The sequence below is a fragment of the Scophthalmus maximus genome, chromosome 4 (assembly GCF_022379125.1).
Source record: "Scophthalmus maximus strain ysfricsl-2021 chromosome 4, ASM2237912v1, whole genome shotgun sequence".
NCBI classification, from domain to species: domain Eukaryota; kingdom Metazoa; phylum Chordata; class Actinopteri; order Pleuronectiformes; family Scophthalmidae; genus Scophthalmus; species Scophthalmus maximus.
In genome coordinates this window covers 11,859,924-11,877,028 of record NC_061518.1, presented here as the reverse complement: position 1 = coordinate 11,877,028, position 17,105 = coordinate 11,859,924, and the positions used below count along the sequence as shown (strand labels likewise).

Sequence of the window (17,105 nt, the reverse complement as noted above, 5' to 3'; positions counted from 1 at the left end):
AATAGAATAGAATAATCGAAAATATAGCTGCACTTGGTTCCTGGGTCTCAATAATCCCTGGCAGGTTTATGTATTCATACATGAACAGCGTTAACCTCATTCAACACCGTGGATGTGATCGACCACACCAGATGACTGCAGCTGTGCTGCTGCTGATGGACCACAATGCATTTCGACTGCAAGGCTTTTGATTTCTGTGGATGTGTCAAACTTGAAATGGTGAGTGCAACCGAAAGCGGTGGGGATTTCCTTCAGAATAAAATAATTCGCCCCAAGTAAACATAAAATTGCATGGGGACTCTGAATGGAAACAAACACTGGGAATTTTTGAAATATACAAATATGGCAAAATTGGTGGACTCTTGTTTTTAGTCTTGGAAAAATACATATTGCTGTGGTGTGGGGATAAATGAGCCGCTAAACATAAGCAAATGTTTTAGGCAGTTTACATGTTTAGATTTTTTCATATATTCATATACATAGTACGGTCAGAGGCCCTTGACTGGTCCCAGTGAGACAATGACGTCAAACACACAGCCAGAGTCACAAAGAACTGTCATGCAACAGAGATGGGACCACTTCTCCAAAGATGCTTAGATCAACTTACACGTCAAGTACCTTGAATAACTGTGGGCAAGTTACTGGGGAGAATTGGTGCTGTTTTAAAGGAAAATGGTTGTCACACCAACTACTGATTTGATTGATGTATTAAGTAGCGCTGCAACAGTTAATCGATTATTAATTAGAGTCAGACAATTTGTTGTCCATTGACAGATTTACACTCACCTTTAAAACAGAAAGTGTAAAACCACAATGTTATTGGATCGTGTATACGCATGTGGAGCAATGATTAAAGCAGAAAAGTGTATGTTGCTCTAAAAGTCACATCACATCATTATACTGCATTTTCAGATCTGTATATATATAACATTGACATTCCTACAATGTCTTCATCAAACACTTATGGCAAAGAAAAATGATTGAGGCTTAATGATTTGATTTTTAACTTGACAACCAAATATAAAGTACCATAAAAAAAAATACATAATTTCCTTACGTAAAATGTAAACATCTTTTCTGCAATATTTATTCTGTAAAATAGATATTCTGATAGATATCAGGCAAACCTAAATACCTGTACCATTTTGTCTGGGAAAGGCTCATATCAGTAAAGTAAAACATAACCACACTATATACTGTGACGATGTATCAATTTGTCTATCCTCAGATCATTATAATGCATTTTCACGTGTTCACCTGGTTTTTGCTCTTGTTTACCGATGCTGCGATGGACTTTTATTGTGAAGGAGCCCGACCGGATGAGCGGTGTCCGCACCGTCAGCCTGGTTAGCTCCGGGTCGGTTGTGATTGTGGAGCGTCGCAGCGCAGCAGCCGAAGCATCTGCGATGGCGAAGAGAAATCACGTCTCCCGGTCCCTTTAATATGCTCCCGGTCGCGGGGACAAGGGAACCACGGGACCAGTCTCAAGATGACCACCGGCTTCAGCTCCGGTTCCTGCCGGTTCGCAGACTATTTCGTGATCTGCGGACTCGACACCGAAAGCGGACTGGAACCCGACGAACTGTCCGGTAAGAGAACGTTAGCCACCGGCGGTAAACGTCGGGCTGATGGCAAACGAGGAAGGGAGGGTTCTAATAACATAACGTTAACATTATTCTTTAGCTTTTTTTTATTTTTTATATATGTATACAGCATCTCAACGTGTCTGTCGTCTCTGTTGAAAAGGGTGCAACACTAATAACGTGTGTTATGGGGATCGTAGCGTGACGCTCGGCCTAGCTCGCCTCCCCTCCGCCTGTTTGTTTGTAGCGCAGAGGATCGCTGCCCCGCGACGTCCATCTCTCGTTGACGTGTGTCGAGAGGTCGAGATGATCGGAGATCAGCTCTGCGCTATGATAACCAAACATTCGACGTTAATTCAGGTTATTCTGCTGGTGATGATTAAAAATAAATTATATATATATATATATATATAATAACGCTGATGTCGACGCAACGTTATTACAGCTGGAAGATGTTGTTGTTGTTGTCATAGTGGCTGTCACCGCGTGTATCAATGATCACCCCCCCATCATCGACCCCTGACAGGATCATCCACACTGTGCATGTGACCGTCGTCTTCCAGCAACCTCCTCCAGGCCCTCCCCTCCCCTCACACACCACTGTATTCATGGCTCTAACGTCATTTTAAACAGGAGTGGGCTGTGAGTGACACACCTATAGCCCCCCCCCCCCCCCGCTGCTTGCTGGCACCGTGACCCCTGTCCTTTGTGATGTATCTGCATGAGCACGTGATTGCATGGAAGAGAGAGAGGATGTGCACATCTGCATGAGACACTGTGGGCAGATGTTATCCTCTGGTCCCCTCAGCATGAACTGTGGGACATTCCAGCATGGCAACAGGACACCTCATCATTCCTTTAAGTGTGGTCAGCATATGTTGCCAGTGTACTGTACTTTGGTTTTTACAATATAGGACACACTTGTATTTCCATAAAATCTATATTTTCCATATATCTATAATTCACCTGGAAAGAACCACATCATTTGGTACTGATACTAATTACTGAGGCCCCACTGATGTGGATTTTTGATGCCAATAATGATATTGGGGCATGAAAAATCTCAGATTCGGATATATAACATTGACATTCCTACGATGTCTTTATCAAACTCTTATGGCAAAGGAAGATGATTAAGGCTTGATGATTTGATTTTTAACTTGACATCCAAATATATAGAACTTGAATCAACTAAATAAACATATCATGTTTATTTTGTCCTTACATGAAATCTAAACATCTTTTCTGCATTATTTATTCTGTAAAATAGATATTTTCTCATCAGGCAAACATAAATGCCTGTACCATTTTGTCTGGGAAAGGCTCATATCGGTAAAGTAAAACATGACCACACTATATACTGTGAGGATACATTGATTTGTCTTTTCTCAGGAGTTTTCACCATATTGTAGATACCATTGGTAGTAATCCATTTTAATATTTCAAGGGTATGGCTCGAAATTATGTAGTTTTAAGGGGATTTTTTTGTGTGATTCACGTGTGATAACGTTTCCTTATTTTGTTATGTATTTATTTCACTGAGTCAGACCAAAACCTGTCATTCACATACATTTTTTTGTCACTTATTTTTTCTGAAATATAGCACAATATAAAATTAGATATACTGCAACAGAGGTATTAATCGACATTGACCTCTCATTCTGATCTCATGAATGCAAATATATTCCCTGAATGTGAATATCAGGCATCCCTCAAAGTTAATGTCAGGGTTTTCCACAGCACCACGTCTTCTTACAAAATATCCTGGGGCAAACCCTGAGTGTTGACGGAAGCAAAAGGGGTTTAAAGAGACATAATATACTGTAGCTTCAACTTTAATAAAGAGTAATGGAACCCTGAATTTACATTCAAATGATTCTTAAAGAAACATTAATAGAGACAGGAAAGTCCTCACTTAGGTCACCAAAGGTCAGACTCCGGCTGACGGTCATGTGTAAATCTACTAACGTGAAGCAGCTTTAGGTCGGTTGGCAGTAACTGTATTAAGATGTATAATCTCTTGTTGACCGGGTTACTGCAAATACGCTCATCTAGCTCCTGCAATCCACTGTCCTGTCTTTTGAAAAAAAAAAAAAAAAAGAGAAAAAAAACACCTTTTTGTACAGCTGATTTTTACAGCGCAGTGATTAATAGGGTGGACTTCTGAGCTGTGTGTGTGCGTGTGTGATTAATTATGACTCAGCAGGTAGTGAGAGGTGTGTTATGTCGCTGTTGTGGTTGAATGAAAGTCCTTTCCTCCTTTGAGCAATAACAACGAAAGCTGCTTTTAGTTTTCAAAGACTCAACCCATGTACTTCCCATTTTTACTTCCTTTAATCCATGTTCCTGTTCTCAAGATCAGCAAATATATGTACTTGAAATACATGAAACAAACAGAAGCTTGAGTATAGCCATTATTCTGTTTTTGAAAGAACACAACCATGAACAGAGCACAGGTATATCTACTGTCTGATAATGCAGATTTTTTTTCTTCCCCTCTCTCCTTCATCCTTCCACATTAAGCTTTTTTTTTTATATATATATATATACCTCTTCTGAAAGTGCAGCTTTTTGTAAAACGCTCTAGGGAATTCATATGAAAATGTCAGCCATGCATTAGTTCGAACAGAAAAAAAAATCACTAGTGTATAATTATCACTTGTCAGAGCAAAATTACTTACCATTGTGTAACAGCAACATAAAAAGACGAGTGTTTAAAAGACATAGATGAATAACCTTTGTTTAAAATACAGGTTGAGTAACGTGCCATTGTGCCATTGATTGGTTTCCCCTTTAAATGAATTTACTATTATAGGGTTAAAGCTATATCATACTGTTCTTGAATAAGTCGGCGGTAAGGTCAGTCTTTAGGTAAGAAGATAAAGACGAACTGAAGCGCTGCAGTGAAGTACTGAACTGTGGCTCTGTGGTCAAACATCACTGACGCTGTTCTACTTACTGCAAGTTGCTGCAGTTTACTGAAGAGGTTAGGGGCTTGCCCTTATCGACAGTTTCAGTTTGGAAAGGAAATGGTGCGGAAATTCCATTGTTACAGGTTATATATGATGCTGTCAGCTAAACATCTGCTTTAAGTTCATCTAGGAGTTAACCCTTTAGCATTGTACTTCCAAACGTAAGAAAATGCATATAGTAGTGTCTCAGTGTGATGTTTTTTTTGCATTTTCAGTTGGAATTCTAAATACTATATATATATATATATATATATATATATATATATATAGTAAAGTCAGCAACTCTCAATTTTACGAGATGCTTTTTCTGCCTTCTTGACAATTACTGGAATGCTGAAACAGAGAAGTAGATGATTAATCAACCAGTAGACAATCAATTAATCCTTGTAGTTTACTCAAAAATGCAAAACATTATCTTGTTCCAGAGCCACAGATTTAAGGGCTCGTTGCTTTTCTTTGTTACATAGGACAAAGCCTCGGGAGAAATTATTATGGGTTTCGTTTTTTTAGAGCTAAAACAATTGTTGATTTATTGATTAGTTAGCAGAAGAAATTTATCATAAACTATTTTGATAATTGTTTAAATATTTTTTAGTTTTTTCATTTTTTGTAAAAATTACCAATGTTAATTGTATCCTGCCTCTCACTTGTGTGAATTTGCTGTTTTTCTTTGTCACAGGAGAATGAACCACTGGACTGTTGTTTTGTAGAAAACACAACATTTGAAGTACTTGGTCTTCAGGGAATTATTGGAGAAATTGTTATGGATTAAAATAAAATGTTACTTCCGTCATGTCTATTCCGTCCAAAACTATTAATAAATCAATATGGTCAGAAAAGAATTGGCAGATCAATTGCTAATAAATAATACATAGATGCAGTCCTGATAACTACTGTGCAAACCTTGTTTTAATCAAATTCTTTTGTCAGTTATGATGAAAGAACAGTTTTGGTCAACATAAAAAATTAAATGGTGAAGAGGCAGTACCGCTGATAGTCGCTCAATGAGGAATTATTTCCAATCACTGAACAAGTATACATCCAATGATTGAAACATTTCAAATTATTTGGGGTAACCTTGCCTTAAACTTTGCTTTTCGATACAAAGAATAAAATGGTTTTGGTATTTTTCTACTGTGATTTAACAGTATGACATGATTCCGTCGTGATTCATGTACAGTGAAACACAAAGACACAACCACCACTTCCTTTGAGCACAGCGAGGACCTGATTAGCATATGTATGACCCTGCTGCCTCACAGCCGACACTGGAAACAGGGATCTGAGGGACATAAGTACACTCGTGCACAGGCTCCACTTATTCAAATGCTAAATATCTACCCCCCCCATTCCTACTCTGCAAACAAATGAGGATCATTGGCTCAACATGCAAGCTGGCTTTAAATGCATAATGCGCCTTTTCATATTTTCACTCCCAAGTTGTTTATTTATGGGACTGTAAATGGTCCCAACCCAGCGTTTTTTTTAATATCGGCTTGAAAATGTAATCAGGGAAATTTGGGAGGAAGTTGAACTTTTGGGGGCGACGTTAACTACATCTCCCATGGTGCATTTCGGAAAGAAACATCCTATCAAAGAGCTTAAGAATCTGTTATTTATGCCACTGATGGTGGAGGCTGAGTTGAGAAAACTGACAAAACAATGTGTATTTTACATCAGTTCACTTTTGGAATTATGAGTCATTTTGAAGGAATTCAGAAACTGCGTTGCTATTTTTTGTTCATATTTTTAACGGAAGAAAACCTTGAATTTGCCACTGCTCTTATTTGTAGCCCTGATAGCTTCTTCTCTATGGCAACAGCAGATGAAGCTCATGGGAATTTAAGTATTCAGGCCCTTTTTGGTACACCAGGCAAAAATATAGACCACACGTGATTTCTTTGAACTGAAGTTCAAATATATGAAACTGGTGGTCATAATATAATATAATTTCGACGATTGAATTTGCTCTGAAGGAACCCCCTGAGTTTTATTTTCCCTAAGTTGTGTCTCTCCCTTGCTGATCAGTGCCAGGCCCTGTTTGGATCAGACTTTGGGATGATACCCTAGATTCTCTCTTGCAAGGTGATGGCTTACATTCTTTCCCATCATGTCAGAGAGATTAAACCTGTACGTTCTTGTCTAAAAGGCTGTGGGGTTTCCATGTGGGTTAAGTTTCTCTGAAGTCCAACCCTTTGGCTGGTAACAGATGTTTTGTGAGCTGAATTGTCAGGCTCTCGTGTTGCGTACGTCTGGTAGTTGGCAGGATTACTCAATAAATTATTGGATGGATTTGCATGAGCATTTTATCAGCGATGGGTCTCCGCCATGGTAACTGGTGATTAAATCCAGATCTTGATGCAGATCCAGGAATCTTCTTCACCATTGCGAGGGGGATAAGACATGAAAAAACATTTAATAGCATCAGACAAAGTTAATTTAGATGTATGAATTGAGATTATGCAGGCAGAAAGAAATAGCACTGGATAAAGTATTGAATGACTTATAAATAAATGAAATCCGATTTTGAAGAAATCAGATGATTCTTCAAATTGTATTAATCGGGTTGGTATTATCAGAGTTGTTCAAAGAGATGTTCGAAGACGTAGTAGTAAGTATGTAGACAACCCAGACTTGAGATATATTTACTGATTTTGAAGACTGGGAGTAAAAGCTATGAAGACTGAGTTTCAGCTGAAGGTGACGACCCTGTTCTGTCAACGCCATGTCCTCTGGGTGAATAAGCGATGATGTTTTTTTTGCTGCTGAGCTATTTCGAAGCGTTACAGTCTTTATCACATTCTGCTGCAGGCAGTCAAGTCCTGAGTGGAGTGTCAATAAAGCTTTCCATTTAGGGTGGTACATCCCTTTACGTCTGAGCTGGGTGGGCCGTGCTACAGGAGGTGTGAGGGTGTGCGAGCACAGGAGGGCTGCTGAGCTGCGCCTGGTCCCTGGCTTACAGCATGAGGGAAAAACGGCGTGACGCCAAAGCTCAGTGATGCTCTACTCCCACTGCTACCGGTCCACACTGTGATAAATCGATAAAACTTTAGAGTTTGTTTTTGGTCATGTCAACGGGAGACGTTCCAGTTGCAACTTCCGACTCGGTAGTCGGTAATACAGAGATCCTTGATATTGTAGGACGCAGCAAAACTGTCAGCATAATTCTTTAAAAACTAGAATGGCACTCAGTAGAGCACATACCTCTGCCAGGGCCCAACAGTCCCCTTAACTGCGAAAAGTCATAGATTTCAGGCCCCAATATAATAATAATCCATTTTTTTCATCATGGATTATTCGCTGAGAAATCTGTGAAAACTTCTAATAACGCAATGTTTAAAGAAAGTTGGAAAAATTAATTCCTGGATCCGCCCCATTGTCCGACTCGGCACCCAAATTGATTGGGATATTTATTTGCCCATGTCCCATCCTTCCACCAAGTTTCGTGGAAATCCCTTTTAGTAGTAGTTTTTTGCATAATCCATTTTACAAACTATTCAACTCTACAATGTCAACTTGTCATTACAAAAATCTATTTTCTTTTATAGTTTCCGTTTTTCTTTTTAACATTGAATTATGTCTTAATTATCTTGAGTAGTAGAATATGATGATAGTTTTTTTGTTGCAATTTTGTCTTTAATTATTTCTAATTTCTTTAGTTTGATTCCAATTTAAGGTGCTTTCCATGCACCATAGACAAGGCGTCTTTATGTAGCAAAGCAATCGAAGATAGAAAGAGACAACGTCAGATCTGAATATGCACGTAGTCATCTGAGAGACTCAGATCTCAGAGACATCATCAAAACAGTCATGTCAAATCCATTGACAGTGTCGAGGAAATTTGCAAATTTATGTTGGTTTAAATTTTGTAAAACAATGTGATCCTTTTCTTATTCTACATGTCAGAGAGGAACGTATTGTACTCACTAGGTTTCCGGTAATGTTGTCGTTATTACTATTATTAATGATGCATTAATACTTAAGACATTCAGCATAATGTTGCCACCAAACATTAAACATTAATTCTGGAGTCTGAATCATTTCCCCCCAATTACTTCTAATCACAATAACATCATTGTCTCTGTCCTAGGTTTTCAAGTCTGGGTTGCGTTCCCGGCCTAGTTTCCTCCCTGTGGGCATTTTGCATGAGAAAGTAACCAACAGACCAAACCACTCAATCCCTAAGACGTCTTCTCCCTGGCCAGGATCTGTTTCACTGTAGCAAATTTGAAATATTTTGTTGCTGCACTCAGCACCTCCTGTCTGGATGTGTTGACTGCACTTACTCAACATCTTTCTCACCGTTAGTTTTGGGGAAAACAAACCGGGGATTTAAGGGGTAACTGAATCTCTAACGGATATCTGGTCAGATATTGTCAACCTCTTCAGTGAGTACAGACAGAACCATATCCTTAAAATAACAAATAGGAATCTGAGTAAAAAAAAGAAAAATCCCAGATTAAACACAACGTTCTTGTTCAAGAAGAGAGAATTAATGTAATCATCGGAGATAAGAGGTGAGAGTTATCTTACCTCTCTGTCTGTGTCACCACTGAGATGTCATATGTGTACTCTTCTCATCTCCAACCAAAGCCACAAAGCCTGCAGAAAGGTCGAGTAAGGAGAGACCTGGTTTCGGAGCTCACAGGGCGACATTAGCCTGAGAGCAGCTTTGGCTTGAAGCTGAAATGGTGGAAATTTAAAAGAGTTGATGTGTGTCAGCACACATTTGGCTTTGACATGCTGTATGATTGTTTGTCTCTGCCAGCAGGACTGTTTTAATGGTGCTTGTCAAATGTCCTGCACTAACAGGACAGGAAAAAAGCATCGCATGGCTGCATATAAAGACTGTCTTTTTATGTAAAATGTTAGATAATCCAGCTCCAGGGACAGTCGGTCGGCAGTAGAAGCCATCCACTGTAGTCAATCCCATCACAGTCTGCCGCTGGATACAAATTAGATACGCGAGATTGTCTATGGCAATCAGCATTCATTCCTACTGAAGAAATCTTAAAAAAAACAAATATACTGCATTGTTTTTTCAAAAACGCTCTGTAACTTCCTTAAACATTTTTTTGTAAATGTTGCTCAAAACAAGTAGGACTTGTATTAAAAGCTGCGGATTGATTCACATTTTGTGTGCCTCTGTGTATTTACAGCAGAATTATTTATGCCATTTTTAAGTGCTATGGCAGAGTTTTGACTAGTTTTGGATACACAGATAATACTTGTTGATACATTTAATTCGTTTTTTTTATTGGATTTCTGATATCATCTTATAATGAAGATGGCAAACTTGAAGTGAATTAAAAAGCAGCACATTAAACATGTCTCTGTGAGCAATTAAGCCTGACAGAGCTGCCAACAGGTTAAAAATTAATTTTACTGACACACTTGTTGCTTCTTTTACAGTGTGTTTGTTTTAAGAAAATAATCCATAGCAGAGCAGTATGGATAAACATGATCTCCAGAAGAAGAGGAGGAAGAAGAAGAAGAACCTACACAATACAACACATTAGCACCGAAACTATGACACAGAAGTGTTATTGTAAACTAACCCCAACAGCTGGCTTGAATTTGCATACCCACCTGACCGAGACCAGGCCTGTTCTGAGAGCAGAGCCGCCAGGACGTGTGAGAAGTGATGCGCTACCCATCCGGAACAAGGCTTTTAATTATACTTTTGTTTTATTTGTTGTGTAGCTTTATGCCAGTATATAGAAGCTACTAAATTCAGAGATGGGGCCAGAGGAAAATTGGCACAGGCAGATGAAGGTAACCCTCCCACGACACACTCTCCTACCCCTGAACTCAGCTTTGACCCTTCAACCTTTAACCTGGCACAATTTGTTTTTTTCCGTCCCTCTTCAGTTCTTCCAAGTTTTGATTTTTCATGGTTATTTTCTGCACAGGTGTGGGGACTTGCCCTTTCTATTTTGCGCACTTCTGATTTCTCTTGTCCCCTCCTCCCACTCTCTCTCTGTCACATCCTTCAGCAGTAGCTGAACGAGCTGATGTCCGACAATCACTGCTTCTCTCATACACACTCACACACACAAATCCAGTGCTGCCTGTGCTGGCATTGCTTGGTCAATGTTTACTCTCCCCCTACACTCTGAATGACTTTTCAGTGCTGGCTTGGTGTCTGCTTTACTCTGGGTTCAAATCAACCCGGCTTGTCTTTTTTTTTTCATGATTGATTATTTTGTGTGTTCCTTTGTATTGCCATTAAAGCTGTCAGGAAGCATTGAGATCCATAAAGTTTGGTTGATGTTATTGACCTGATAATCTGTTTTGGAGTATTAGATGCTGCCTGAGAGCAGGATGCAGATGGCAGCTTTATATGATGCAATACAACCTTCTTCTGAAGACAAATATGCTGACTTGCTCTTTTCTCTGGCGTTGTGCCTGGCACCTGCTTCTGATCACACTGCTCTTATTTATACATCTGGAAACTCGTGTTACGTGTTTGTCTTATTTTTGCTTTCGCTCCCTCTCCCACTTTCTCTCTCTCCTCTCTCTGTTTGACTTTCAGGTGAGAATTTTGAGCAGAGTCCATTGCGGAGAACCTTTAAATCCAAAGTTCTAGCACATTATCCAGACAATGTGGAGTGGAATCCATTCGACCAGGATGCAGTTGGCATGGTACGATCTCTTTACAGTTATAACACATCAACCTCATCCTTTAGGAATAGTAGTGTGGGTGGTAGGAATTAAATCAGAATCTCAAAGTTAATCTGAATGTTTTGTTTCCTTTGTCTTGAGTTAATGCATTAAATGTGGTCCACTGTTTATAAACAATTCTGCCATGAATAAAATTAAAATATAAGTCACCATTTTTCTTAGATTGCTTAGAATTTTTAAAGGATAGTTCATAATTTGGGAAATATGCTTCTGTATGCTCTTATTGGCCATACTATAATAGTTATAAAAGTGTTTGTCGAAAGAAAACACTTTGTAGTCAAACAATCAAGGCACTTTATACTATTGGACTCCAGATGTGCTGGTGAAGCGTTATTGGGAACTGGTCAGACGCAGCTGTTACCCCCATGTTTGCAGTCTGCGTGATAAGCTACTGCAGCAAAATCTCAGAAAGAAAATGAATAAACATTTTGCCCAAAATGTGCTGACATGACATGACGGGCATAATGTGCTCATGTAAGCTGCTTAACAACTTCTCTTTTCAACAATGAAGTAGGTTCTGATCTTTTGTCCCTCTCACTATACTTTCTGTCTATATTCTCACAGCTCTGCATGCCGAAGGGTCTGGCGTTCCGGACGCAGGTTGATTCCCGGGAGCCTCAGTTCCACTCATTCATCATCACCAGAGAGGACGGCTCTCGGACCTACGGCTTTGCCCTCACCTTCTTTGAGGAGGTGACCAGTAAGCAGATCTGCAGTGCCATGCAGACTCTTTACCACATGCACAACGCGGAGCAGTACGACATCTTGCACACTCCCACCTCACCGCAGGGACTCGCCGACCACCGACACCAACAAACCCAGCCTCGTCCCGTGCTCCACGCAGCACCCGCCATCTCCCGCCTGCAGCGCTTCAACTCGTACGACATCAGCCGTGACACGCTTTATGTGTCAAAGTGCATCTGCCTGATAGCACCTATGGCCTTCCCCCAGGCCAGCAGGAAGGTGTTGCAGCAGCTTCACCAGGCGGTCTCTTCCCGTCAGCCCCCGCCCCTCCCGCTGGAGAGCTACATCTACAACATCCTCTATGAAGTGCCGATGCCACCCTCCGGGCGCTCCCTCAAGTTCTCAGGCGTCTACGGTCCTGTGGTGTGTCAGAGGCCGAGCACATCTGAGCTGCCACTCTTTGACTTTGCCATCGGTGAAATGTTTCATCTGCTGGGTGTGGAGAACGTTCTTCAGCTGTTCACCTGTGCCCTGCTTGAGATGCAGATACTGCTCTACTCACAGCGTAAGTGGCTGATCAATGTTAGCTACCAAACAATGTTTTCCTTTGACCTCTAGCATCCAGTCCCATTAGGATGCATTGATTGCAAATACACGTGCATCTTTCTCACATTACAATCATTTAAAAACAAATGGTAATAGCAAGGTTTGCACCGAGTAGTAGGGACACAATTCATCCGCACTATACGTTTCTAAATAGCTGGAAGTGAGGATGTGGTAAAGGAAGAAATCATTTATCTTTAACTGCTCTTTTTTTCTTTTTTCTTTTTGAAAATGATGAGGTCATGTGATCCTGTTTGTCAAGGCAGTCTTCAGAGACATATCAGTGTCATGAGATTAGATGTTGTCAGGGGGCCTGGCTATTTCAAGCGGATGTAGCTTTAAGGCCTTCCCCTCTGTTTATGAAATTTAGATAGATGGAATAAAAGGCTTAGATTACTACTCGGCAAAAATGCGGTTACATTATAGATGTCTACTTCTATTATGTCATAAAATATGTCATAAAGGACTACTGTCTTTTGTTGAGCTTCAGCTGTAAAAATAAATCCGAAATCCTGGAATGGCCTTTGACAAGTTCCCATAACACCAGGGGTTTGCTCGATCATAATCACTTTATGTTTAATATAATTAATTATAGTTGTTCTAAACGGCCACACTTGAAAGCAGAGTGAAAAGCCAATAATAATGCACATTTTCATACTCCTGTCTCCCGGTAGACGTTAGTTATTTACCACTCAGATCTTCAAAAGTAAAGGAAATAGCTGTGTCAAGAAAGAATATAGCATATCTGGATGGAGAAGGCCAGTCTCTGGATCCTTCCTCACGTCGACATAGCTGAGCCGTCATGGCATGAAGCGGATGCAAATGTTGGACTGTCATTTCGGCTGCCGATCACTTCCTACATTTTGGAGTCGAGACAAATTTGACCAACCCCAAAATATTTGCATCTTCTGTCATTGCCACGCTGTCACTCAGCTCTGTCTGGCTGTTGAATAGGAACAAAAACGACCCGAAGCTCCGACAAATCTTAGATATGCATGGCACAATTATTATCCAGGAGATTACGTAACCTGTTATGTGTCTCCATTAAAGTGAAGTAGTGTGAGTACCGGCCTGTGTAAATGTTAGTCCTCTCACCACTCACAGGCCGCTCCTTCTGCCACAACTCGCATGCACAAGGTTGTTGTTTTTTATGTGAGAGAGTCGCTATGTAGGTTCGCCTTGTGTGCACATTTAAGGTGCTTGGCTGAGCAGGCAGTTTCCACTGGCTCTGATTTGTCTTGAGAGTGATACCTCCTTTAAACAAAACACGCAGCAAATCTGACAATAAATTGCTTAATTTTTTCTGAGCTTTTGATTCAAAAAAAAGTTTGGAGCTTTATCCTTGTTAGTACTTATTCACAAGTAGTAATTGTTTCTCATTAATCAATACCTTCCTTTGCTAGGCATTCACCATTGTGTGTGAATGTGTGCGCACAAGGACAGAAAAAGAAAATGATTTAAGGGTGCTGTGTGTGGTTTGGTGGTGATTGGATCCATTACAATGGCAATAGAAGGCAAATGGTTTACAAAACGCCAGGGGCCAGGGGGAGCAGCTCTTAATGGGAAAAGCTGTGGTGTTACCAGGCAACCTAGAGACAGGGAGGATAGCTGTGATGCAGGGTGATTATTATTGGTTGGAAGTGACATCATGCCCCCCCCTCCTCCCATGAGGCTCATCACTGCAGAACGAGTGAAGGATGTTGTGTAGATTTAAGCCCTGGCGATCCTCCACTGAGAAGAAATGAGGGATTGTGAGGAAAAGACACTCACACACACACTGAGGAGAGGGATGCTCTGTGAATAAGGACACGACTGTGTGTTATGTGCTCTAAATAGCACTGTAATTCAAGACTGATATTTTTTTAAATCAAAGAAAGAAAATGAAGTAAAGGGCCTGGCCAGCATCTCCTCCCTGAGGCCATAAAAAAAAGATTTTAAAATGTTGTCTGTTGCTTCTCCCTTTTCTCACAAAACAGGAAGGTCTTCATGTGCCACTCACGTGTCAACCACTGTGACATGCTGCAATTAAGCCATTATTTGATTATTTATTATTTTTTCGTGCCCCTTTTCTGTCGTGTGATTGCTGTCACACGATTGATTATTGGGAGTGAGAGTGGGATGTGATGGAGGGATCTAACCTGGAGATGTTGCAAATACACTGCACATTTCTGGCACAAAGATTCAGACTTAATCTGAAATTAAGTTTAAAAGCACAATTAAAATGGCCATGGCATGCTCCTGTGGTAATAAGCAGCAGACTTGAGTTAAAGTAGTTCCTTGTTTTGGTGACCTACTTTAAGAGCAGTCGGGTGATGTTAGTATTCTTGTCCCCATCCTGGGAGAGGAAGCCTGTTGAGTGGGGGGTTGAGGGGAGGCCCAGGCTGGGGTGAGAGTCTCTTCTCATGGACCAGCACATGACCAAATGAAGCAATGGTATTTATTTTGGCACCATAAGAGGAGAGGCAGAGCTGCTGCTGAATGTACACTAGGTGTCAACAGGATAGAGTAGGAATGCAGATGAGGAGGACCGGACACATATTTACATATATACCCGTCGACTCAAGTGTGAAACTCTGGACGTGAAGGAGTGTTGCTGTGTGGAGTCATGAAGAAGGAATTCAACGTTAGCCATGGGACCAGCTGACTGTTAGCTGTGTTCACACAGTCCAGAGTCTGGATCCTCCAAAGGACACAGGCCACAAAGGTCCCTCAGAGGACCTCCTTCTCACAGCCCTTATCCACCAACAGGAAACAGACTCCGTTCTGGTTCGTGCACCCAGTTACCTGTGGGTGCAAAAGGGCTAAAAGATGAGATGGTCACCGAACCAACTGATGGCTTGTTTAGACAAACAACCATTACAAGAATGTTAAAGTTTATCACCATCACAATGTCCTACCAGTGTCAACTGACAAGTTTAGTCATATTTTTCTTACCAGCCAATCAGCAGGGTAAAATCGCACATCAGAAGATGCCCTCGGCTATGTGACATGGGGCAGCTGATGTATTTCCAACTCGGAGAAGCAACCAGAAGAGCTGATGCAGAATTTGAAATCCTCCACTGTTTCAATAACAGACGGGGCCGTTACTGGCCTCGAAGTTTGGCGGAATAAACCACATTTATCAGGCAAATGTTGTTTGTAGTCCAGAACTTTTTCGGGAATGACACATTGGAAAAGAATTGTGCGACAAGTTTTTGCTAAAAAATAACTTTTATAGCTGCTCAGATCTTGAAATGTAACTTTTCACATCATTGAACTGGCATTTGCATTTAGTACTTTTGAAACCACTAATCAGGACAACATTTTGGAACACAATAGATCCAACAAGTGATCACTGTGATGTCTTACTCAAGTTAGCAAATAAACCCTGAAATGCACCGAATTTTTGCTATATGATGCTCAAACTTATCTTTTATGTGGTCACTGCGTTTGCTTCAACACCTTTTGCTTTTTTGTCTGTGTCTGAAACAGATTACCAGAGGCTGATGACGGTGGCAGAGAGCATCACAGCCTTAATGTTCCCCTACCAGTGGCAGCATGTGTACGTTCCCATCCTGCCCGCCTCCCTCCTCCACTTCCTGGACGCTCCAGTGCCGTATCTCATGGGCCTCCACTCCAACGGACAGGACGACCGCACCAAGCTAGAGCTGCCGCAGGAGGTACAAACGCACCGTAGTGTCTTCCTGTACTGACTGTTAAGACAGCTCTTTGATTGGTTTAGGTTTCATTTTAAGATTATGTAATTTCATGTCTTCGCTGATGTAGACAATGGTTGTAATTTGCTGCTACATTTAGAGTTGTCAGATGAAAAAGCCCCTCCAAGAAGCTTCATCATAGCTGACTGTGTTACTCTCTTTCTTCATGTGGCTGCATTATAAAGCTTCTCCTAGAATCCTCCATTTCGTTACTCCAGATAATTTTGAACATACGTTTCAACATTTATATACATGTGGTATTTCAAGGTCAGTTAATACTCAGCATTGTGCCCCAGCTTGAGGTGTCAGTCATCAATTAGCTCATTATTAATATGTTTTTGCCATGTTCTACACAGACAGGTCTGTATGAAGTAGGTTGTGTTGTAGGACATGTCCAGTGGGGTTGAGGTGTTCTTCTCTAAAGGGATATAAAGTAGCCCTTGTTTGTAATACTATTATTACGACATGATAATTATCTTGTACCCCGTCTTCTTCCAGGCTAACTTGTGTTTCGTGGACATCGATAATCACTTTATCGAACTGCCTGAGGAGTTGCCTCAGTTTCCCAACAAGCTAGAGTTCATCCAGGAGATCTCAGAGGTGCTCATGTCCTTCGGCGTGTCTCCGGAGGGAAATATTCACTCCAGCGACGGCCAGGCAAAGTACCGGGGCTTCCGATCTGTCGATATGGTCTCTGACAAGCGCAACGGCAACTTGGCCTCGCCCCTGAACTCCTACCTGCTGAGAGAGAACGAAACTATTGCCAGACTGCAGGCTCTGGTCAAGAGGACAGGTGTCAGCCTGGAGAAGGTGAGAAATTACGTAACCTCATAAATTAAAATTCTGCTGCACTAATGATCATGTAATATATATTGATAGATACT

At 40.9% G+C, this 17,105-nt stretch overlaps 1 protein-coding gene across 7 annotated transcripts in view; it reads left to right on the top strand.

Annotated features, from left to right (window-relative positions):
* The first annotated feature begins 1,352 nt into the window (after nt 1-1,352).
* Nucleotides 1,353-17,105, top strand: part of dennd5a (DENN/MADD domain containing 5A) — a 31,647-nt gene continuing 15,894 nt past the window's right edge. For 3 of the 7 annotated variants that reach the window (XM_035629265.2, XM_035629266.2, XM_035629262.2), the window contains exons 1-6: nt 1,354-1,589; nt 10,259-10,330; nt 11,091-11,200; nt 11,804-12,488; nt 15,998-16,185; nt 16,720-17,031. In XM_035629265.2, coding sequence (XP_035485158.1) covers nt 1,490-1,589; nt 10,259-10,330; nt 11,091-11,200; nt 11,804-12,488; nt 15,998-16,185; nt 16,720-17,031 — 1,467 coding nt within the window. In that variant the 5' untranslated portion in view covers nt 1,354-1,489. Of the gene's footprint in view, nt 1,590-10,258; nt 10,331-11,090; nt 11,201-11,803; nt 12,489-15,997; nt 16,186-16,719; nt 17,032-17,105 lie in introns of all 7 variants that reach the window. The other 4 variants (XM_035629268.2, XM_035629264.2, XM_035629267.2 and 1 more) reach the window with 4 other exon arrangements.